The 23,728-nt window shown below is 53.5% G+C and overlaps 1 protein-coding gene across 4 annotated transcripts in view; it reads right to left on the minus strand.

Annotated features, from left to right (window-relative positions):
* Positions 1 to 9,462: 9,462 nt before the first annotated feature.
* The window catches only part of MAP4K5 (mitogen-activated protein kinase kinase kinase kinase 5), a 128,490-nt gene continuing 114,224 nt past the window's right edge, over positions 9,463 to 23,728 (minus strand). For all 4 annotated transcript variants that reach the window (XM_077324126.1, XM_077324122.1, XM_077324124.1 and 1 more), the window contains 10 exons: positions 23,297 to 23,357; positions 22,881 to 22,995; positions 21,546 to 21,604; positions 20,049 to 20,152; positions 18,234 to 18,411; positions 15,605 to 15,673; positions 14,669 to 14,761; positions 13,608 to 13,678; positions 11,631 to 11,686; positions 9,463 to 9,861 (listed from right to left, as the gene is read on the minus strand). In XM_077324126.1, coding sequence (XP_077180241.1) covers positions 9,774 to 9,861; positions 11,631 to 11,686; positions 13,608 to 13,678; positions 14,669 to 14,761; positions 15,605 to 15,673; positions 18,234 to 18,411; positions 20,049 to 20,152; positions 21,546 to 21,604; positions 22,881 to 22,995; positions 23,297 to 23,357 — 894 coding nt within the window. In that variant the 3' untranslated portion in view covers positions 9,463 to 9,773. The remainder of the gene's footprint in view (positions 9,862 to 11,630; positions 11,687 to 13,607; positions 13,679 to 14,668; positions 14,762 to 15,604; positions 15,674 to 18,233; positions 18,412 to 20,048; positions 20,153 to 21,545; positions 21,605 to 22,880; positions 22,996 to 23,296; positions 23,358 to 23,728) is intronic.

A 23,728-nucleotide genomic window follows, 5' to 3' on the forward strand; every position in this document is an offset into this window, starting at 1 on the left:
GAGGGCAGACAGCCCAGACAGCCCCCGACGGCCTGGCGCCGCCAACTCCCGCCCGGGAGAGCCCCGCAGGCGCGCAATCTGGAGAGAAGGGCTTCAGCCAGGTGACCAAACTGGGGCGCGCCAGAGGTCCATGGACTACAATGACCATGAGCCCCTGCCAGCGGCAGGGGCTCATGGTCATTGTAGTCCATGGACCTCTGGCGCGCCCCAGTGTGGCCACCCCTGCGCGTGGCAGCCGGAGGGAGACCCAGGCCGGGAGGAAGGCACCATCGCAGCCCGCGAGACGGCCCAGGCACCCAAAGGTCGGGAGACCGGGACCCTCTCGGAAGGAGCATCTCTCAACGGGACGTCCCTTCGCACAGGGCCAGGAGAGGTTTAGGGAAGGGGCCCTTTGGGGACAGGCAGCCCCGTCATCGACCCGTTTCGTCTCCCTGGCTGTACAAAGGTCCCCCCACCCCTCCCCACCCCTCCCCTCCCCAAGGTGGATATTCGACTTATGTATGTGTGGTCTGATCATTGGCCTCTGCAATTGGGTCGGGAGGCATCCGGTTGTAGGGATGGCTCCCTTTTTTTTTTTTTAAGCACTAAGAAATATATTAAGACCTGCTTACCTCCAGGGCTGGAGATGGCAAGCTACGTTTTTAGAGTTAATGCATGGAACGGTAGGAGAATTCCCTGCCTCTTCAGCAGGGGATCACAAGAATTGTCAAACCTTCACGGGTTAGGCAATAAAATATACCTTTTACATGGGTGTTTCAGAAAATAAGGGCAGGGGTGTAATGCCCTGATATTGGGGCATGTTTCAGGAGAAAGCAGGAAAGCTTTCCGGAAATAACACACTGACTATTATATGTAGATGGCAAATCTAGACAGCATCCTAATATGTATATGTATATGGCAAATCTAGACAGCATCCTAAAAAGCAGAGACATCACCCTGCCAACAAAAGTGCGTTTAGTCAAGGCTATGGTCTTCCCAGTTGCAATGTATGGCTGTGAAAGTTGGACCATAAGGAAGGCCGAGCGTCAAAGAATTGAGGCTTTTGAACTCTGGTGCTGGAGAAGACTCTTGCGAGTCCCTTGGACTGCAAGGCGAACAAACCGGTCAGTCCTAGAGGAGATCAGCCCTGACTGCTCCTTAGAAGGCCAGATCCTGAAGATGAAACTCAAATACTTTGGCCACCTCATGAGAAGGAAGGACTCCCTGGAGAAGAGCCTAATGCTGGGAGCGATCGGGGGCAAAAGAAGAAGGGGACGACAGAGAATGAGGTGGCTGGATGGAGTCACTGAAGCAGTAGGTGCAAACTTAAAAGGACTCCGGGGAATGGGAGAGGACAGGAAGGCCTGGAGGATCATTGTCCATGGGGTCGCAATGGGTCGGACACAACTTCGCACATAACAACAACAACAACATTATCTGTAGAAATGCTGGTTGCTTTTGGATATTTCGGGGTTTCTCGTATGGCCATCCTGACAGTATCCTCTTTTCTTCCACAGTGGCTGAAGAAGGATCTCCCCTTCTTATCTATTCTCGTTGGTGAATCAGCTGATTGGCTTGATGAGTGAAAGCATTTAAACGCCAGGTCATGAATTTAGGAAATTTCAAATCAACCCAACAAGGTGGGCTTTGGTATCTGTAGCATACTTTTAGGCACTGCATGTGTTACTCAGAGGGATTTTGCACATTTCCGACTGCAGTTTGAGTGTATTGTTTTTATTTTATTTATATTTATATACCGCCCTCCCCGAGGGCTCAGTTGTTCAGTGCTGTGCAATACAACTCATCGATTTAATATATTCTAATAATGATGGATATTATATTTCTCACCCTTTTTGGCTCCTATCATACCTTGAAGATGAACCACATTCGTGGCAGGGGAGGGGCTTTCTGGAGTCCCAGCTCACTTCTGCAGCAACAGCTAGAATGCGAGATTCCGTCTGTCCTTCTACCTTGGGGAGTGGAGGGATTGTTCACAAGGTGGATGGATTTCCGTTCTGTACGGCTAAACGTGGTACGGCCTTCCATTGAGGCAGATCAAGATGCGTAGCCGTGTGATGCCCTCCATAGGGCTCTTCACTCTGCACGTGTGAACCTGTTGGTGGTACCTGGACCATGGAGCATGTGTCTGGCCTCAACCAGGGCCAGGGCCTTTTCAGTCCTGGCCCCACCCTTGTAGAATGAGCTCCCGGAAGAGCTGAGGGCCCTGATGGAGCTTTCACAGTTCTGGAGGGCCTGCAAGGGAGGCCCCTCCTCAAAAAATTATCAAATATCAAAATTAGCAGTTAGTATTTTTTTGCCACTGGGGAATGGTTTGATTGCAATTTAATTGTTTTAAGACAGGGTTTTATTGTTTTTATATTTTATTGTCTAACCAACTGCAAGCCAGCTTGTCTGGGAGCAGCAAGTAGAAAATTTAATAAAAAATAAATAAATCTATTCCAACTTTTCTGTCAAGGCAGGATCAGCCTCAAGAATCCAGGAGATGGATCTGTCCAGCCACTACTTGAAGACCACCAGTGAGGGGGAGCTCCCCACCTCCTTAGGCAGCCCCTTCGACTGCTGAACTAGACTCCTAGAATCCTAGAGTGGGAAGGGGACATGCAGGCCACCTAGTCCCACCCCCTGCTCAGGGCAGGATCAGCCTCCCGCATCCAGGAGAAGGATCTGTCCAGCCACTGCTTGAAGACAGCCAGTGAGGGGGAGCTCCCCACCTCCTGAGGAAGCCCATTCCACTGCTGAACTAGAATCCTAGAGTGGGAAGGGGCCATGTAGGCCATCTAGTCCACCCCCTGCTCAGGGCAGGATCAGCCTCAGGCATCCAGGAAAAGGATCTGTCCGGCCGCTGCTTGAAGACGGCCAGTGAGGGGGAGCTCCCCACCTCCTTAGGCAGCCCCTTCGACTGCTGAACTAGACTCCTAGAATCCTAGAGTGGGAAGGGGCCATGCAGGCCATCTAGTCTCACCCCCTGCTCAATGCAGGATCAGCCTCCAGCATCCAGGAGAAGGATCTATCCAGCCGCTGCTTGAAGACGGCCAGTGAGGGGGAGCTCCCCACCTCCTTAAGCAGCCCCTTCCCCTGCTGAACTAGACTCCTAGAATCCTAGAGTGGGAAGGGGCCATGCAGGCCATCTAGTCCCACCCTCTGCTCAGTGCAGGATCAGCCTCCAGCATCCAGGAGAAGGATCTGTCCAGCCGCTGCTTGAAGACGGCCAGTGAGGGGGAGCTCCCCACCTCCTTAGGCAGCCCCTTCGACTGCTGAACTAGACTCCTAGAATCCTAGAGTGGGAAGGGGCCATGCAGGCCATCTAGTCCCACCCTCTGCTCAGTGCAGGATCAGCCTCCAGCATCCAGGAGAAGGATCTGTCCAGCCGCTGCTTGAAGACGGCCAGTGAGGGGGAGCTCCCCACCTCCTGAGGAAGCCCATTCCACTGCTGAACTAGAATCCTAGAGTGGGAAGGGGCCATGTAGGCCATCTAGTCCACCCCCTGCTCAGGGCAGGATCAGCCTCAGGCATCCAGGAAAAGGATCTGTCCGGCCGCTGCTTGAAGACGGCCAGTGAGGGGGAGCTCCCCACCTCCTTAGGCAGCCCCTTCGACTGCTGAACTAGACTCCTAGAATCCTAGAGTGGGAAGGGGCCATGCAGGCCATCTAGTCCCACCCCCTGCTCAGTGCAGGATCAGCCTCCAGCATCCAGGAGAAGGCTCTGTCCAGCCGCTGCTTGAAGACGGCCAGTGAGGGGGAGCTCCCCACCTCCTCAGGCAGCCCCTTCCACTGCTGAACTAGACTCCTAGAATCCTAGAGTGGGAAGGGGCCATACAGGCCATCTAGTCTCACCCCCTGCTCAGGGCAGGATCAGCCTCAAGCATCCAGGAGAAGGATCTGTCCAGCCGCTGCTTGAAGACAGCCAGTGAGGGGGACCTCCCCACCTCCTTAGGCAGCCCCTTCCCCTGCTGAACTAGACTCCTAGAATCCTAGAGTGGGAAGGGGCCATGCAGGCCATCTAGTCCCACCCCCTGCTCAATGCAGGATCAGCCTCAAACATCCAGGAGAAGGATCTGTCCAGCCGCTGCTTGAAGACGGCCAGTGAGGGGGAGCTCCCCACCTCCTTAGGCAGCCCCTTCCCCTGCTGAACTAGACTCCTAGAATCCTAGAGTGGGAAGGGGCCATGCAGGCCATCTAGTCCCACCCCCTGCTCAGGGCAGGATCAGCCTCCAGCATCCAGGAGAAGGATCTGTCCAGCCGCTGCTTGAAGACGGCCAGTGAGGGGGAGCTCCCCACCTCCTTAGGCAGCCCCTTCCACTGCTGAACTGGACTCCTAGAATCCCAGAGTGGGAAGGGGCCATGCAGGCCATCCAGTCCCACCCCCTGCTCAGTGCAGGATCAGCCTCCAGCATCCAGGAGAAGGATCTGTCCAGCCGCTGCTTGAAGACGGCCAGTGAGGGGGAGCTCCCCACCTCCTTAGGCAGCCCCTTCCACTGCTGAACTAGACTCCTAGAATCCCAGAGGGGGAAGGGGCCATGCAGGCCATCTAGTCCCACCCCCTGCTCAGTGCAGGATCAGCCTCCAGCATCCAGGAGAAGGATCTGTCCAGCCGCTGCTTGAAGACGGCCAGTGAGGGGAGCTCCCCACCTCCTTAGGCAGCCCCTTCCCCTGCTGAACTAGACTCCTAGAATCCCAGAGTGGGAAGGGGCCATGCAGGCCGTCTAGTCCCACCCCCTGCTCAGTGCAGGATCAGCCTCCAGCATCCAGGAGAAGGGTCTGTCCAGCCGCTGCTTTAAGACCTCCAGTGAAGTCCCCCGCACTCACCAGGATTTCCCCAACCTGAAGGGGCAAAGATAAAAGTGAAGGGGCCACCAGCAGCTAGTGCTTCCCAAAACATTAGCACTCTTGAAGAAAATTCTGAACACGAAGGACCCCTCGGAGAAAAATGGGCCAGGTTTACCCTGGAGGGCAGGTGAGGAGTTCGTGGCAGTTACCTGTTCCAAATGCCAGGGCTCTCCACCACAGAGGAGGCAGCCGGGAAGGAAGGGCTCCAGGGCGCGCACAGAGTGCTACTGCGTACAGAGTGCCGCCGCCAGGCCCTGCCCAGTTCTGTGCTGATGGAGCTGCCGTGATCAGGCTGCGGGATCCGTCCTCAGTCCGACGTGGCACTCAGCGCAGATGAAGAATTACAGAAGTTTGTCGGTTTAACTGAAATCTGACTGCTCTGCTCCCCCCAGCCCTGAGCTGGCCAAGATTTAATGCTGTTGCAACAGGATACCGACAGGATGCCAGACCCAGGTTGGGAAACATCTGGGGATTTGGGGTTGGGGCCTGGGGAGGAGAAGGTGTCAGTGGGGTACAGTCCCATAAACTCCACCCTCCAAAGCAGAGGTGGCCAGCCTGCGGCACTCCAGATGTCCGTGGACTACAATTCCCATGAGCCCTTGCCACACATTTGTTTGTTTATTTAGATTTTTATACCGCCCTTCTATACGGCTCTGGGTGGTGTACATATAACATCATGGGGTAATTACATAGAACACTGCAATAAATATAACAAACATAACATAAAATATCATCCAGATTATTTAAACAGGAGCATTGGGTTGTTCAGATTTGGGTTGGTCAGATTCTTTGGTCATGGGAGAGGGTGTCGGGGGGGGGGGGCAGCGGGTGTTTTTTGGCTGGTCGGCCTCAAGCAAATACCTGGTGGAGGAGCTGGGAATTGTAGTCCATGGGCATTCTGGGAATTGTAGTCCACGGGGATCTGGAACGCCACAAGTCGGCCACCCCTGCTCCAAAATTTGCATTTACTCCAGGGAGGCTGATGTCTGTAGTCTGAAGATGAGCTGTAATTCCGACAGGGTAGCCAGGTCCCACCTGCAGGCTGGGAGGGGCTCATGGGAATTGTAGTCCATGGACATTGGCAAAGCCAGTCCCCCCCCCCAGCATACACGCGTGAACAGAGAAAATTTTGTGTTGCTATAAGGAGGCCCCTCCCCCCCTCCCCCCCATGCCAAGGCCCATTTCGCCTCAGAAATTCTCCTCTTCCTCCAGCTGAGCTGCCCAAGGAATGGAGTTCCTTGATGGAGGGCGATAAGCCAGGCTGTCCCACCCCTGCATAGATGGGATTTCCGGTCAACTCTGGAACATCAAAGGAAGGTGCCAGAGGCCTCTTCACAGAACCCCTTGGTGGGGCACTTGTGGGCTGCCACAGTCCGACAACAATATTGCATTGAACACACAAGGAAAGGCCTCCCCTCCCTCACAGGGTGTCTGTTGTGGGGAGAGGAAAGGGAAGGCCACTGTAAGCCCCTCTGAGACTCCTTCGGGTAGGGAAAAGCGGCATATAAGAACCAACTCTTCTTCTTCAGTAATCTCAGGGCTCTCTCAGCCTCACCCACCTCACAGGGTGTCTGTTGTGGGGAGAGGAAAGGGAAGGCGACTGTAAGCCGCTTTGAGACTCCTTTGGGTAGAGAAAAGTGGCATAAGAAGGGTTAGCCTCCTCTCCCTATTCCTTCTCTACTCACAGGCAGCAGGGTAACCTTGTGCCAGTCGCAGTCCCGATAAAGCTGTTCTCACAACAGTTCTCTCAGAGCTCTCTCAACCCCACCAACCTCACAAGGTGACTGTTCTAAGGAGAGGAAGGGAAAGGTGTTTGTAAGCTGCTTGGGACTCCTTTAGGTAGTGAAAAGTGGGTATAAAAAAACCAGCGCCTCTGCTTAGGTTGGTGCCCTCTATCAGTCCCCAGCCCCCCCTAGAAACACCAGTTTCCCTCTAACTCCTGAGGTGTCGAGATCAGAGGAATCCTCAGAGCTAATTTCCCTTTTTAACTGGGCAGGTGGTTTCTCTTCTCTCCTTTTCTTTGGCTCACTGGGAATTTCAATCCACTACCCACTTCACTCTGTTGTTGTTGTTAGGTGCGAAGTCGTGTCCGACCCATCGCGACCCCATGGACAATGATCCTCCAGGCCTTCCTGTCCTCTACCATTCCCCGGAGTCCATTTAAGTTTGCACCGACTGCTTCAGTGACTCCATCCAGCCACCTCGTTCTCTGTCGTCCCCTTCTTCTTTTGCCCTCAATCACTCCCAGCATTAGGCTCTTCTCCAGGGAGTCCTTCCTTCTCATGAGATGGCCAAAGTATTTGAGTTTCATCTTCAGGATCTGGCCTTCTAAGGAGCAATCAGGGCTGATCTCCTCTAGGACTGACCGGTTTGTTCGCCTTGCAGTCCAAGGGGCTGCACTCTACTTCACTCTATGAAACATTATTTCCAGTTCTCCTGTCTGTGTAGAACTGCTTTCAGTTTAGGCTGAATCCAGGTTCTTTAGTCAAATCTGGATTTTATGATTAAAATTTCCTCAACTGCTAAGATACAGAATGGCCTTTTCTCCAAGCAGGCCTCTGTGAGAATCCCAATTATCTCAGCATGAGGCTGCTGACCAGAGCACTTGGATCTGAATGTCATTCAAGTATGTGAAGTTCAAGGTCTGTCTCTCCTGGTTTTCTGATCCTCCTGCATTTTGTGGCCTGCTTTTAAAGCACTGTCTATCACAACCGATGAATGTGAAGGACATCACAGATGCCGTCCAATAGGTATCAAAGACATCAATGCAACTCTGTACCATCCAACAGTCCAAAGGACACAGACATTACAAAAATATCATACCATGGCTGCCAGGAATAACGATCCCCCCCCCACACGCCCCCTCCCCAACCGACTGCATTTTCCTTTTGGGAGAACTGCTGGATCCTTAACTGCAGTTTGCTCTCAAATTCTTCAAGGCAAGTAGAATTCCTTGTTTACCCTAAACCTTAATGAACAAAGGCAGACAAAATCAGGAGCAAATAGGGAGATTTTAATTGGGGAAACAAACAAAAAAAAAAGGAGTGAAAGACAGATGACCGAAGGGAGTTAAAAGGAGATTCCCCGTGTTTTATTAGACAATACTGCGTCATATAGATATATTTACACCATACCGTCAGGAAACAGACCAGAGTGGGGGAAATCCAGGCCCTGCCCTTTCTCCTGTGCCCCTCATGTACAGTATAAATTAAATACGTTTCCGTGAAGATGTCAAAGCAGCATCTTTCAACTTCTGTCAGCAGATTCATGGACCTCATGCATACGAAAGGCTTGTCCAGTTGGCACCGCCTGGCAGTCCCAGGTCAGCCCCACAGGGCAGAGAAGCTGTTCCAGGGAACGGACCTGCTTTCGATCCCTTTTCCAGGGGCTGGACCCCATGGCGAGCCCAGGAGCCCTGTCCAAGGGACCAGGGGGATCTGGTAGACTCACAGCCAACCCACACTCTTGTGGACCCGTCAGCTGTAAGATCTGGACTGTGCAGCATCAGGGGGCAGCAGGCCCAAAGCAGAAATCCCCAACATTGGGAAAGTGGCCAGGGCCAGGTGTGGGTTTGGCCCAGCAAGCCTTCTGGTGGGCTGTGGCTTTGGCAACATGGCCACCACCGTCCAAGGAGCTTCACTGTGAGACTGAGGGGAAGGCCTGGCAGCCATTTTGCAGATGATCCCACCTCCTGCAGCGGCCATTTTAGGTCAGCCACCCTGTGGGTGCGCCTCCAACGCTGTGTCGGATCCCCAAAAGTTCCTGAGGTCTCAGATAGGGGGTGGGGGGGGGGGGAGGGGAGGGGGTCCGGCCTAACAGGACAAGCCTTTCATCTCTCCTCCCCAGGAGCTTTTGAGACCACTCGGACAAGTGAGGCACACACACAAACACTCCCAGACACACTCCGGTTTATATAATATATATATTTGATCGATCATTTCCACCCAAACTCCAGGAAAAGAGTCCTGATTTCCTCATAAAGAGTCGCGTTGGTTGTTTTCACTAAATAACAAACCCCCCCCCTTCATGGCCAGTCCCTCAGGCAAGGCCCGTACAAAATACTCTGGTACAAAATGGCATTTACACAGGAACAGCTGACCGACTGCCCATCCCTTCCCCGCGTCCCTCCGACTGTGAGCTCACGTCCAAGAGGCAGAGGACGAACGCAATTGTAACCCCCCTCCAAAGAAACAAACCCACAAAGCCCTCCCCAGACCAGAAACCGCAATCTTTGCCTGCTAAAAGTTAAGATATGACACACCACCCGTAGCAGCAGATTAATAAATAAGGATTAAATAGTCTTATTTTACAAACCCACAGAGCAACAGTTACATTTAAAAAAAGGGGGGGGACACCCCCATCTTGGGAACTTTTCCTGCCTCTGACCCCAAGAAAGGGGGACGTTTGTGGAGCCTGCGCTGGTCTCATTCCCCCCCCGGGGGTTCATGCGCCCCGGAAGCAGCTCCGCTCTGTCATCAGCGTCTGAGCCTTTGACAGAATTCCCCCGTGTTTAGGAACAGGCGTTCTCGGGGTCAGGGGAAAACGGAAGAGCCAGCAGCCCCCCGGCTTGATCCTATGGCACCTCCGATGGCTTCGGGGGGAGCGTTTCCCGCCGGCCTGGCGAACAGAAAGGGCCTTCTGGTTTCATAGCTTTTATTAAGCAAACGTGACAATAACCAACCACACAGTGGCAAGGACACCGCAGCTGCTTGGCCCAGCTGCAAGACGCACGTACAAGTTTGGCTCTCGACAACCGGGTCCTTTGGTAGGCTGACACGGGAAGAGGGGGAGGAGGGGGGGTGCGTGTGGAGGAGGAGGAGGAGGAGGAGGAGGAGGAGGAGGAAGGAAGCGTCCCAGAGTCCGATCTGTACAGAGTTTCCTTCAAAGGCCCGTCTGCCTGGAGGGCGGTATTCCTTGGCTTGCCTGCCGAGTCGGGTTACGGTTGCCCTAGTAACTGTTCTCGTGGCCTGCCAAAATGTACAGGTTGCTGTGCGCCGTGGGGTGGTCCGTCGGCCGGCTCTCCAGCACCACCACCCTGCAAGGTAAACACAGGGGAGGGGGGGGGGGCTAGTCAGCACTGCAGCCAGGCGAGGCCCCTTCCTCCTGCGCCCGGCTCCAGCCTGCCGCCTTCTGGTTCCCTGCAGACGCCCCGGGAGGGCACCGTGGCGTTATTGTCACGATGGGTTTCCACTGCCGGCAGTGACAGAGAGATGCAGGCAGACTCGAGTTCAAGAAACGGACAAGGCTTGCGGGGGCGTCTGGGTCAAAGCTGCCTTTGCTTTGACCCTTAGGAGCACAAACCTCCCCAAATCTTGCAGCACAAAGACCAAGTCCAGGGGCACCTGGGAGACCAGCCACGTTTTATCCTGGGTCGATCGATGCTTTTGTGGGCATGCCCGCTTCTTCAAGTGTCTCCTTGGATCTGAAGCCATGTGGGCTTAGTTTGTCTGTGGCAGCTGAAAAGGGCAAGAGTCCACGTGCATCCTAAAGATCAGTGGTCCCCAACCTTTTTTCGGCTGGGGACCGGCAGGGCAACTGCCCCGCCTGCGCATTGCGCATGCGTGGCCGAAATCGCGCATGCGCAGCACTTTCGCACATGCGCAATTTCAGTCGCGCAGCGTGCATGTGCGCATGCGCGACCTCGCAGCATGTATGTGCGCATGCGCAGCCAGGCCGCGCATGCGCAATGCACGGCGCGGCCCTGATTCCCTCCCCCCCCCTCTCGCAGTAAGAAGCTTCCCGGGGCGCAAGCTTGCGGCCTAGGAAGTTTTTTACTGCGGGGGGGGGGGGGGCGGGGAGAGGGAACCGCTGCCCGGTGCCCTGGCCTTCGCGGCCCGGCACTGGGCCGCGGAACGCAGGTTGGGGACCACTGCTAAAGACCATCACCATCTGTGGCAGGGAGGAGCCTGCGTGAGTCACCAAAGAACAGAGCCGTGACTTCCACAAGCTCCTCCCCTGCCACAAATTTGGTTAGTCTTTCTGCTGCTCCTGGACGCTGGCTCTTTCCTACTGCAAGAATAATATTCCATTATTGCCCAAGGGATGGCACCTATTCATACCCCTTGCAGGAGAGGGCGCCCAGGACAAAGGCCCGGCGGGTAAGCCCCCAAGGCGTCCTTTCTGTTATGACTCTTTCAGGTTTTCCTGGGCGGGGCTGATATCTGCAGGGACATGAGCGCTTCGGTCAACTTGGGCAGATTTCCCCACCCCACGGCCGATGCCCTCCCCGGGGATCTCCCAAACTACAAGGGCAGTGAATAGTCACGGGCTCTCACAACCGGACCCAACTGGTTCTTGTGGTCCTTCCGGTCTGTGTGCCCGCGGTCTGGCAGCACCCCTCCTTTCCCCATGGGGTGTTTGTCAAAGAGATTGACTAGGATGTCCCCAGGGGAAGATTACAGGAGCACCTTTGTGTGTGAAGCAAAAGCGCCACAGGAAGGGGCAGGACGACATGTCCACACACCCCGCAGTTGTGCTGGAAAAACACCCCATGGGGAAAGGAGGGGGCAGGAGGGGGGCACTGACCCCTCAGAGACATCTCCATCTCTTAATTTCCAGCTGATGTTAGTGAGCCAGCATGGTGTGGTGGTCAGAGTGCAGGATGAGGCACTGAGGGGCCCAGGAATCCCCCACTTTGCCATGGAAGACGGCCTGGTGTCCTTGGGCCAGTCACACACGCTATTGGGGGCGGGGAGAGCAGGACAGCGTAAGCGTCTTTGGGAAAAAAGACCGGGTGCAAATAAAGCGAATCGATAAAACAAGTTAAAAAGGGACAAAAGGTGGGTGGTTATCTTCTCGGGTTACCTGTCTGAGCCCAATAAGCGGAAGACCCTGGTTTCGTCCGAGATCTCCTGGGTGACCTGTAGGAAATAAGAAGAGCTGGAGTAAGGGACTGGTGGAGTAAGAGGCACTGAGAACAGAGACGTCTCCAAGCAGCGGCTGGACAGATCCTTCTCCTGGATGCTTGAGGCTGATCCTGCACTGAGCAGGGGGTGGGACTAGATGCCCTCTATGGCCCCTTCCCACTCAAGGATTCTAGGAGTCTAGTTCAGCATTGGAAGGGGCTGCCTAAGGGGGTGGGGAGCTCCCCCTCATTGGCCGTCTTCAAGCAGCGGCTGGACAGATCCTTCTCCTGGATGCTGGAGGCTGATCCTGCCCTGAGCAGGGGGTGGGACTAGATGGCCTGCATGGCCCCTTCCCACTCTAGGATTCTAGGAGTCTAGTTCAGCAGTGGAAGGGGCTGCCTCAGGAGGTGGGGAGCTCCCCCTCACTGGCCCTCTTCAAGCAGCGGCTGGACAGATCCTTCTCCTGGATGCTGGAGGCTGATCCTGCACTGAGCAGGGGGTGGGACTAGATGGCCTTTGTGGACCCTTTGCACTCTAGGATTCTAGGAGTCTAGTTCAGCAGTGGAAGGGGCTGCCTAAGGAGGTGGGGAGCTCCCCCTCACAGGCCCTCTTCAAGCAGCGGCTGGACAGATCCTTCTCCTGGATGCTGGAGGCTGATCCTGCACTGAGCAGGGGGTGGGACTAGATGGCCTGCATGGCCCCTTCCCACTCTAGGATTCTAGGAGTCTAGTTCAGCATTGGAAGGGGCTGCCTAAGGGGGTGGGGAGCTCCCCCTCACTGGCCGTCTTCAAGCAGCGGCTGGACAGATCCTTCTCCTGGATGCTGGAGGCTGACCCTGCACTGAGCAGGGGGTGGGACTAGATGGCCTGCATGGCCCCTTCCCACTCTGGGATTCTAGGAGTCTAGTTCAGCAGTGGAAGGGGCTGCCTAAGGAGGTGGGGGGCTCCCCCTCACTGGCGGTCTTCAAGCAGCGGCTGTACAGATCCTTCTCCTGGATGCTGGAGGCTGACCCTGCACTGAGCAGGGGGTGGGACTAGATGGCCTGCATGGCCCCTTCCCACTCTGGGATTCTAGGAGTCTAGTTCAGCAGTGGAAGGGGCTGCCTAAGGAGGTGGGGAGCTCCCCCTCACTGGCCGTCTCCAAGCAGCGGCTGGACAGATCCTTCTCCTGGATGCTGGAGGCTGATCCTGCACTGAGCAGGGGGTGGGACTAGATGGCCTGCATGGCCCCTTCCCACTCTAGGATTCTAGGAGTCTAGTTCAGCAGTGGAAGGGGCTGCCTAAGGAGGTGGGGAGCTCCCCCTCACTGGCCGTCTCCAAGCAGCGGCTGGACAGATCCTTCTCCTGGATGCTGGAGGCTGATCCTGCACTGAGCAGGGGGTGGACTAGATGGCCTGCATGGCCCCTTCCCACTCTAGGATTCTAGGAGTCTAGTTCAGCAGTGGAAGGGGCTGCCTAAGGAGGTGGGGAGCTCCCCCTCACTGGCTGTCTTCAAGCAGCGGCTGGACAGATCCTTCTCCTGGATGCTTAGGGCTGATCCTGCACTGAGCAGGGGGTGGGACTAGATGGCTGCATGGCCCCTTCCCACTCTAGGATTCTATGATTCTATATTATCTTACTGGAGGGCCACTGGTGACTGTGGGGGGTTGAGGTCTAAAGCAACCTCCTCCCTGAGCTCTCTGCAGGCAGAATGAGTGGATGTTACATTTGCTAAATGAATCATTTTCGTATTCTAAATATCTTTGAAGCTGGCCTTTAGGTTAAGTAGGTTCTACAGGGCTCATCTGGGAAGAAGAAACGCAACATCTGGTCTCTTGGGTCTTGTCTGCAGTGTGTTGTGGTGAGGACAGACCCACTTTGTGTTTTAGTTTTGGCAGTACGGAAATCCAGGTGAGGGGGGAGATTCGACATCCCAAGAGCGCCCAGGTGGGACTTACTTCGTCGGACTTGAAGCTCTTGCCCTGCATCCCATGCTTCCAGAAGGCCAACACACTGTCTTGAAGGCACACTGCAGAACAAGAAGAAGAAGAATCAGGTTTTATATGCCGCTTTTCTCTACCTGAAGGAGTCTCCAAGCGGCTTCCCTTCCTCTTGCCACCACAGGCACCCTGTGACGGAAGGGAGGCTGAGTGAAGCCTGATATTATTGCTATGTGGGAAAAGCACTATCAGGTCTGTAACTTATTTATTTATTTATATTTATTTATTATATTTATATACCGCCCTCCCCGGGTGCTCAGGGAGGTATAACTTGGCCAAGGTCACCCAGCTGGCTGCATCTGGAGGAGGAACAGGGAATCAAACCCGGCTCACCAGACTTTCACATTGGCTCTCCCTCCTGCGGCAGCCATTTTAACACTGGCTCCGCCTCCTGGGGTAGCCATTTTGTAGTTTCACCCACCAACATATGCTGGATTTCCAAAGGCACCCGCAGACTCAATAATACCCTTGTCTAGAGAGAGTTCATAACAGACTGTGTGGATAAATGGACAGTTACAAAGGAGGACCCGTCCTGTTCACTTCCCAAGCAGCCCTGGTCCATATGGTCCCTTCCATCACAAATTACAATACCCCAAGAGAGGCCACAGAGGGCCACAAACACAGAGTCAGGGAGGAAATTTCTGCCCCCAAAATTGTGGCATGGTGGGCCAATCCAAAAGAGATCTTGGAGATCCGTTATCCGCTCTTCTGCCGCTCTAAGGCTTCTTTCTGTAGCTGCTGTGTGAGTGGGTGAGAAGTCTGGTACAAGACTTCAGTGCCCAGGGTGGGGGCTCATGCTCCACCCCTTGCTATTCTCCTGGTGTAAGCTGCCCCCTAAAACTACTATTGCCCCCTCATACAGAAAAACCTCTAGGTTTAAATCCCTGCCCCTGGAGTTATTCATGACGACCCCCTCCCCTGGCAACTGCTGTGGAGAGAAATTTAAAGAGACGGGAGATCTAATCTTGGATTTCCAGGGTTCTGCCGATATTGGAAAGCTGCCGCAATGGTTTGCTTACCTACAGATTCAATGCCGAAATCGAAACTCAGCTCGGAGGCCAGCTTCTTGCTTGACTTCAGCTTTCCTTGCAGATTCACAATTTTCACAAATCCTCAAAAGAAAGGCCAGAAAGAAACAAATCACCTTCCTGGCTGCAGAAGAGGGTCCTGGAGGCCAAAGTGGCGATCAGCCTTACTCTGGGCATGCAAGAAGGACCCACAGGAGCTGAGCTCTGGCTCGCCCCTTCCCGCCCTCCCTCTCGCAGAATCAGCCTTGCTACCTGACGGCCATCCAGCCTCAGCCTAGAACTCTCCCAAGAAGGACAACCCGCCATCTCCTGAGGAAGCCTATTCCACTGAGGAACTGTTCTACCAGGAAGTTCTTCTGAATCTCTAGCCACAAGCATGCTGGCCGGGGCTCATGGGAACTGTAGTCCACTAACATCTGGAGTGTCACAGTCTGGCCACCCCTGATCTACAGGGACTCGCAAACACAGCAGGGGGTGCTTCTGTAACTCACCCGAAGGCCCCAATCCCAGGTGGGTGACCACTGCCCTCAGCTATGTCAGAACAAGCACTGCCATGGTACAGAGTCCAGGGGGTGGGGTGGGCCTGCCTCAGCCCAGCTGGGAGAATCCCAAACCAGACTTTTCCCATCATGGCAGCCCACAGAGGGTCAGGAAACGTCTACCCTGCAGCTCTTGGGGCCAACGCTATTTCCAAGAGCCATGACTGGAGTCCATACAGGCCAGAGGACTGAACAGCTCTGGCTGTTCCCACTGAGCCGAACTGTCCTAAGACACGAGGTTTTATGGATGTTCCTGTGCAGGGACCCCTGTAGACCTCCTTTAGCATCTCAGCAAGGGGAACAGGCAGGTCCTGGACCTTTGGGCAGACAGATGCTTCAAAAGAAATGCAGCTGCACAGAGCTGGCCTTGGTGCATCTGGCTACTCACTGTCCAAGCACACGAGGACGGTGTCTCTCTCCAGCTGCGTCACATGGATGGCGTCCAGCTGCTGGCAGCCTGCAGGGAGGAAAACCACAACGGGCAGCATTCTGTCCTTCCCCATGCAGATTTCTCCATGCCCACCACCCCTCTGCAGATCACACCTTGTCCAACCGCCCTGCCTCTCCGCTCTCCAAGGCAAAAGGACAGAAGGACTCACATGGCAGCTGTAACTGAAGGACTGAGCAGCGACTAGGCATGGACAATCCAGGTCAGATACGCCAAAAAGGACCCAAATCAAAGCAGATTTGGGTCCTTTTCGGACATAACCAAGCAGAACGGCCCATCCTTGCATTTAAGCAGACAGAGTCACGATTTGGCTTATTTAAAAACCTCTCCCCCACCTGAGACGGCAGGGGGACAAAGCACCTACAAAATACCCGATAACAACAGGTGTGCTGCTCTGCTTCCCAACCCTATTCTGCACGGTCATGCCACTTCTGGGGTTTCTCGAAGCCTGAAGGAGGTTTCAGGGGTTTCTTTTGAATGTGCTATCGGCCTTTTATACATAGTGTTTTTTTTGCTTCTGCCTGTCTCCAGAGGAGGTGCCACATTCTGACCTTCAGAATGGAAATCCGTCTGCCTTGTGAAGAATTTCGAAGGTGGAAGGACAGGTGGACTCCCATCCCAGCAGCATCTGAAGATGAGAGCAGTGACCCCAAAAACTTCACTCCTTGTCCCCAAGTCTTGCTGGGCCCCCTCTCTCTCTTTTCTCCTGTCCTCCCCGGGCCCCTCGGAGGCCGTTCCAATGGCTGGGGCCAACACAGTTCTAGGAGGAGGCGACTGGGACCGCAGCCGGCGGCAGTGGCTTTGCATTCTTTCACCCGGGATGGCTGACGTTAACCGGGGTCTCCAGGGCATCATGGAACATCTCTTCTGACACACACTGAAAGTGAGGCCAGGAAACTAAAGGCTGAGCTGCAAAAAATATTTTGCATTTCAAACCTTCTGCTTAAACTCCTGGGAAGGCCCTTTCAATGAGGGTCGGGCAACACTGAGAGAGGTGGGTGGGTTTGAAACGGTAGTTCACCATGTGGCCTGTATAGCAGACATTCTTATATGCAAGAATATGAGTTGCAGCTTCACTTTCAAGATCCTGCAAGCCCTAATATTGTAAAGTTCTGTACTGCACAAGTGCAGCTTAGTGTGGTGGTTAAGAGCGGCAGCGTCTAACCTGGAGAGCTGGGTTTTATTCCCCGCTCCCCCCCCACGCAGCCACCTGGCTGAACTTGGGCCAGTCACAGTTCTGTTAGAGCTGTTCTCATAGAGCAGCTTCTCTCAGAGCTCTCTCAGCCTCCCCTCCCTCACAGGGTGTCTGTTGTGGGGAGAGGAAAGGGAAGGCGATTGGAAGCCGCTTTGAGACTCTTTAAGGTAGTGAAAAGCGGGGTATAAAAACCGGCTCTACTTCTAAACTTATTTGACCTCAGTGGAAGACCCCTTAGGGGTCAAAACATGCCTGGGTTTTGTTCCTTAGATCAGGGGTAGTCAACCTGTGGTCCCCAGATGTTCATGGACTACAATTCCCATGAGCCCCTGCCAGCAAACGCTGGCAGGGGCTCATGGGAATTGTAGTCCATGAACATCTGGGGGACCACAGGTTGATTACCCCTGCCTAAGATGTTCCACATGTTAACACCGATTCTGTACTTGCTGTACTACGCAGTATATACAACTGAGATTTTATCAGTGTTTCTAACTTTACCTCTAAGTCCCTAACTTGCCTTGTCAGGTTGGGTTTTTCTTTCCCTTTTGGTTGTTTACACACCGGAAGTGATGCTGTCACATGGCCGGCAACCTGGCTCACTCTGGTATTTGGGCAAAAACTCTATGGCAGAAGCCATTTTACCATAGAGTTCTGGCCCAAATATCAGAACCAACCGCATCATTGGTGACATTGTGACCAAATTACACCAGAAGTGACCTTGCCATGTTACTGCTGATATTGTTGCCACGCTGGCCTAGGCATCCCCCTGCTGCTGGTAAGTAACCGGCAGAGCAGGGATAGGGGGCGGGGCAGCTGAGGCAGTCCTACGTTGAAGCCCCCTTTAGCTAGTTTTTCCGGTGCCTTCCCCTGGGGGTGGCTGCTCTCTGAAGGCTCTTGGAAGACGGAATGTGTGGGCAAAAGTCAGGCGTGCCAGGAGACAGTACAGTTCCTTCTCAAAGCAGTGGATTATCAAACAGCACAACTTCCCCTGCGACCAAAGGATTTTTCCTTTGACACAAGAGGCTCTTCTGCAAAATTCTTCTGGTAGAGGAATGCTTCTTGGGTTGGAGAAAGGAGGGTGATAGGATATATCCCGCATTGCTCACTGGGATGCTTTTGGGAAAAGATTCTGAAGAGGTGTGGGGGGACCACGTCCATGCAATACGAAGACCACCCTGATGAGAACTGGGAACAAACTCTGAGGGACGCCCGCACTGGAGCTGCATGGGAGCTCTGCCACAGAAACTTTCCCCTCAAATTTCCAAGCCCGCCTTTATGCCCACGAGGACTAGAAACTTGTTGACAGAACAGGAAATCAAGCTGTTAGTTGGTTGTGACTGCAGGAAATGCCGGCGGTTGTGCCGAGAGCCTCACCTGCGCCTATTTCGGTAAACCACGAAGATGCCGAGTTCAAGTTGATCGTCTCAAACTGAACGACCTGGTTTGGGTCCATCCCCTTGCTGATCGCGACGCACACCATGGGGTACTCCTGCTCCGGGGTCACCAGCATCTCGAAGACGTTCAGAGGGCTTGGCAGAGGGAAGTCAAAGTGCTGGAGGGAAGGAGGGAGGTCGGCTGAAAAGGGCCAGACCGCTGCAAGATCGCGTTTCTCGAAAGACGCCTGTCCCCTTCGTCCCTTCAGTCAGTAGCCTCTGCCTTTTGGCCTCCTCTCAAGAGCAACAACCACAACCACAACCACAGCAGTTTTTTATTTCTATCCCGCCCTTAAAATTCTCAGGGCAGGTAACAACATTAAAACAAATAACATTTATGTACTATTAAGTACTCTCCATTTATTGTGATGGTAGCCAAGATAAAAGGTAAAAGGTAAAGGTATCCCCTGTGCAAGCACCGAGTCATATCTGACCCTTGGGGTGACGCCCTCCAGCGTTTTCATGGCAGACTCAATACGGGGTGGTTTGCCAGTGCCTTCCCCAGTCATGACCGTTTACCCCCCAGCAAGCTGGGTACTCATTTTACCGACCTCGGAAGGATGGAAGGCTGAGTCAACCTTGAGCCGGCTGCTGGGATCGAACTCCCAGCCTCATGGGCAGAGCTTTCAGGCTGCATGACTGCTGCCTTACCACTCTGCGCCACAAGAGGCTCTAACCAAGATACTGCTGGCTATTCTAAATTATACTCATGATTTCATGAATTTTGTAACCCTTTAACTGTCTAACTCTTTAAACGTCTAATTTTTAATATGTTGTCTTATATATGTCGATAAAGGTATTCTGATTCTAAAAACAAATACAAAGATTAATTTTCTAAAAAAAACATCCCCATTTATAATTTGTGCCCCAACTAGAATTCCAAATAGGGGAGGGTTTTGGTAGGAACCAATCTTCTACAGTAGCGATCCCCAACCTGTGGGCTGCGGACCACATGTGGTCCTTCGACTAATTGGAGGTGGGCCCCGAAGAACGCCTTCTCCCCCCCCCCCAGCCCTTTACTTCATCCCCCCAGCCCTTTACAACACACTTCGTTGTTGTGGCGTGTCTGTATCTTATTTTGAAGGGATGTTTAAACATGACCATAGCGATCAGAGAGCGTTAGGGCAGTGGTTGAGAGTAGAGGAGTTAACCACCCCCCCCCCACCGGGCCTCAGTAAAAGGCGTTGAGTGGTCCCCGGTGATAAAAAGGTTGGGGACCCCTGTTCTACATGCCTTCTCTACTCCTCCCCTAGTGTGAGGGATGCCCTCTATGGTAGATGTTATATCTGGCCTCAACCACAAGCCCAGTAGGAATAGCTGTGGTTTATAGGCCCCGCGGAACTGGTTTAGGTTCCACAAGGCCCTGATCTCTTCTGGGAGCTCATTCCTCCAGGCTGGGGCCAGGGCCGAAAAAGTGCTGGCCTTGGTTGAGGTCAACATCACCCCTTTTGGGCCGGGGACCTTGAAGAGATGTTGTTCTGAGAATTCTGTGATGGAGGGGCCTGCCCAGAAAAAGCCCTGCCCTCCACTGCTCTATTTCCGGGACCTGCCGGCTGAACTGGGTCTCTCCTGATGTTCTCAGGATGTGGAAGAGCAGCACCAGCAATTTGGACTGAGTCCCAAGGCAACTGGCCAGCAGCAGTCCGTGAAAGGGCAGTCACTCACTCACTCACTCGCAAAAGTGCTCGTGTCTTAGTTCCCCTGAAAACAAACAGCTGGGCGGAGACGAACAACAGAGGAGGTGGGTTCAACTCACCTTTATCAACATGAATTTCTGCATCGGTTCATACCACTGAAGCAAAACGATTCCTGACTGCAATGCTCCGCAGAGGTATTTATGGCCAGTGTAAGGGTTTCTTACTGAAAATAAGAGAACACCAGCAATAACAACAACAACAGCAGAATAAACCTAAAATATTACGGCTGATTTCATCAAACTCACGAGATGTTTGCCGTTTCTCTCCAAACTTAACCTGCCATCCTGACCCTGCCCTCTGCCATCTTTCTCCCCTTCCTTCTGCTCTATCCCCCGGAATTCCTTTTCTCTTTTTAGACTATGAGACAGGTCAGGCTTGCTCTGGCCTGGATAGCCTGATCTCCTCAGACCTTGGAAGCTGAGCGAGGTCAACCCTGGTGAGTCCCTGGACAGGAAACCACTGAGGAAGGCCAGGGTTGCTATGCAGAGACAAGCCAGGGCAAACTGCCTCTGCATCGGCCCGGACCTGGACAGCCAGGCTAGCCAGAACGTGGGAGTTAAGTAGGGTCTCCCCTGGTGGGCATCTGAATGGGAGATCACAGAGGAAGTCCAGGGCTGCCATGTAGAGGTAGGCCATGGCAAATTACCTCTGTTTCTCTGCCCTCACCTGGAGGGCGGTGAGGATGACCAAGCCCTCTGAGGAAAGGCTGATGGACCAGGGAATGATCAGCCTGGAGGAAAGAAGGTTGAGAGGGGACAGGATTGCTGTCCCTTAGAGGAGGGCAGGTACGGGTTCCTGTGGGCGGCAGAGGACAGGGCCCACAGAAATGTGTTTAAACTACATGTAGAACGGTACAGGCTAGATCGGGAAAATATTTTCCCAGTCAGTATAGTTCAACCGTGGAATTGGCTGCCTAAGGAGGTGGTGAGCTCCCCCTCACTGGTGGTCTTCAAGCAGCAGCTGGACAGATCGTTCTCCTGGGTGCTTGAGGCTGATTGTGCACTGAGCAGGGGGTGGGACTAGATGGCCTCCATGACCCCTTCCCACTCTAGGATTCTAGGACTCTAGTTCAGCAGTGGAAGGGGCTTCCTAAGGAGGTGGGGAGCTCCCCCTCACTGGCCGTCTTCAAGCAGCGGCTGGACAGATCCTTCTCCTGGATACTTGAGGCTGATCCTGCACTGAGCAGGGGGTGGGACTAGATGGCCTGCATGGCCCCTTCCCACTCTAGGATTCTAGGAGTCTAGTTCAGCAGTGGAAGGGGCTGCCTAAGGAGGTGGGGAGCTCCCCCTCACTGGCCGTCTTCAAGCAGCATCTGGACAGATCCTTCTCCTGGATGCTGGAGGCTGATCCTGCACTGAGCAGGGGGTGGACTAGATGGCCTGCATGGCCCCTTGCAACTCTAGGATTCTATGACAGGGTCCACGTACGTCCGAAGTGACTTGATGGCACTTGACACACACAAACACACACATACCATTTGCACTTTTGATGCAACCTACAGAAAAGCACCCTTGCTTCCCTGACTGCACAACGTCCACACAAGTCTGAAGACTTACCTATGCAGCATTTATGGCACCCTTTTGTATCCGGGATCTTTGTGGTTAAGGCAAACTTCCTGGAAAGAGAGAGTTAACTGTTAGCAACAGAACAAGGCCTGGAGCAGAAGTCGGCATGTCAAGGTGTTCCTCCCCACTCCCAGAAGACACGTCCCCCGCCAGCAGTGGCGAAGGACCCGGCAACGCCATCTTCCACTGAGCCACAGCTTCCCCTCTGGAAGCTCAGGTTGACAAGGGCGTCCCTTTCCATGAATCTGCAGTGTGAACGTGCAAAGCTGCCTCCTGGTCCATTAAAGTCAGTACTGCCTATGCAGTCTGGCAGCAACGTTCCAAGATTTCAGGCAGAGGCCTTTCCCACCACGTCCTGCCTGGGCCTCTTTCATTCGGGGTTGCCTCCGGGACCTTCTCCTTGCCAAGGAAGTGTTTCCACCGCTGAGCTCTTGCCCCCCCCCCCCTATAATGCAAGGACTCATGAAGCTACCTCCCAATGAATCAGCTGGTTGGGCCATCAAGGGCCATTTTATTACTGGCTTCCTGGTTGCAACTTTGCCATACGATGTTCCCAGAGAGATCAGGGTCCTGCAGGACCTAAAACAGTTCTGCAGGGCTTGTAGGACAAGGCTATTTCAATGAAACCTAAAAGGGGATTGTCGTGGGGAGAGGAAAGGGAAGGCGATTGGAAGCCGCTTTTGAGCCTCCTTCGGGTAGAGAAAAGCGGCATATAAGAACCAACTTTTCTTCTTCTTCAGTAATCTCAGGGCTCTGTCAGCCTCCCCTCCCTCAGAGGGTGTCTGTTGTGGGGAGAGGAAAGGGAAGGCGATTGGAAGCCGCTTTTGAGCCTCCTTCGGGTAGAGAAAAGCGGCATATAAGAACCAACTTTTCTTCTTCTTCAGTAATCTCAGGGCTCTGTCAGCCTCCCCTCCCTCAGAGGGTGTCTGTTGTGGGGAGAGGAAAGGGAAGGCGACTGGAAGCCGCTTTTGAGCCTCCTTCGGGTAGAGAAAAGCAGCATAGAAGAACCGACTCTTCTTCTTCTTCAGTAATCTCAAAGCCCCAAGTTCTGACTGCTGTCCACCTGTTCTTATGGTACCCTCTGTTCAGGTTGTTATACATGTTTCCAGTGTACTAGTTCTGCTGTTCCACGTACACCGCCCCAAGACATCGCAGTAAGAGGAGGTATATAAATCAAATGAATAAAATAAAAATAAATTCATTAAACTTTGTTGGTCTTAAAGATGCCCCTGGGCTCCAACACTGTTCTATTCCCAACACGGCGACCCACCAGAATACATCTTTTCTCCGCTGTTGGGTTCAAACAGCCAGTGAGCCTGTGCTTACCTGGGTAATATCCTGTCGGGGAAGCGATGAGTCTGAATGTGAGCGGCCAGCCCGGTTTTTTTGGCTTGTTCAAACAAAGCAATGAGGTTGTGGGAATACAGCTGGAACGTTCTCCCTGCAACACAGATAAAACAGGACCCGTCTCAAAGTCTCACAAAAGACAACGATAACATGTCGGACCCAAAAAACGGGAAGGGGGGGTGGAAAAGTAAGAAAGAACGAGAAAGGTTACCTTCTGAAAGGACAGGCCCAAAAGATCCAGAGAAGTCCCAGCAGAGAGCAAAAGACAAAACAGAATTACTGGTGACTTTCATGACCTTGACCATGAATCCGACATTTCCTCAAAGAGCCCCCGCTGGGTTATCTTCTAAACCACCCTGAGCATCATGGGTGAAGTTTAGAGCCAACCCACATACCTGAGAGGGACATCAAGGTATTGTTGATCACATAGAGCCACGTACACCTCCGTGGAAACAGCTGGAGACGGAAACAAGGGTGAGCAAAACAAACCCGGGTCAGTCATTCCAAGAGCCATCTTAATTCTAGGGCAGGGGTAGTCAAACTGCGGCCCTCCAGATGTCCATGGACTACAATTCCCAGAAGCCCCTGCCAGCATTCGCTGGCAGGGGCTTCTGGGAATTGTAGTCCATGGACATCTGGAGGGCCACAGTTTGACTACCCCTGTTCTAGGGTATGGAACAAAGAACTGTGAAAATTTCTGCTCTCAATGCTTTGGACAAAGCAAGATTCTAGACCTTATGGCTGTCAAAAGCAATATGGAAACCCAAGCCTAAATTCTCTAAGGAAGGCTTTAATTCTCAGCTCCTCTATCCTAAAGACAACGCAAA

This window comes from Paroedura picta, chromosome 2, assembly GCF_049243985.1.
Source record: "Paroedura picta isolate Pp20150507F chromosome 2, Ppicta_v3.0, whole genome shotgun sequence".
Classification (NCBI taxonomy): domain Eukaryota; kingdom Metazoa; phylum Chordata; class Lepidosauria; order Squamata; family Gekkonidae; genus Paroedura; species Paroedura picta.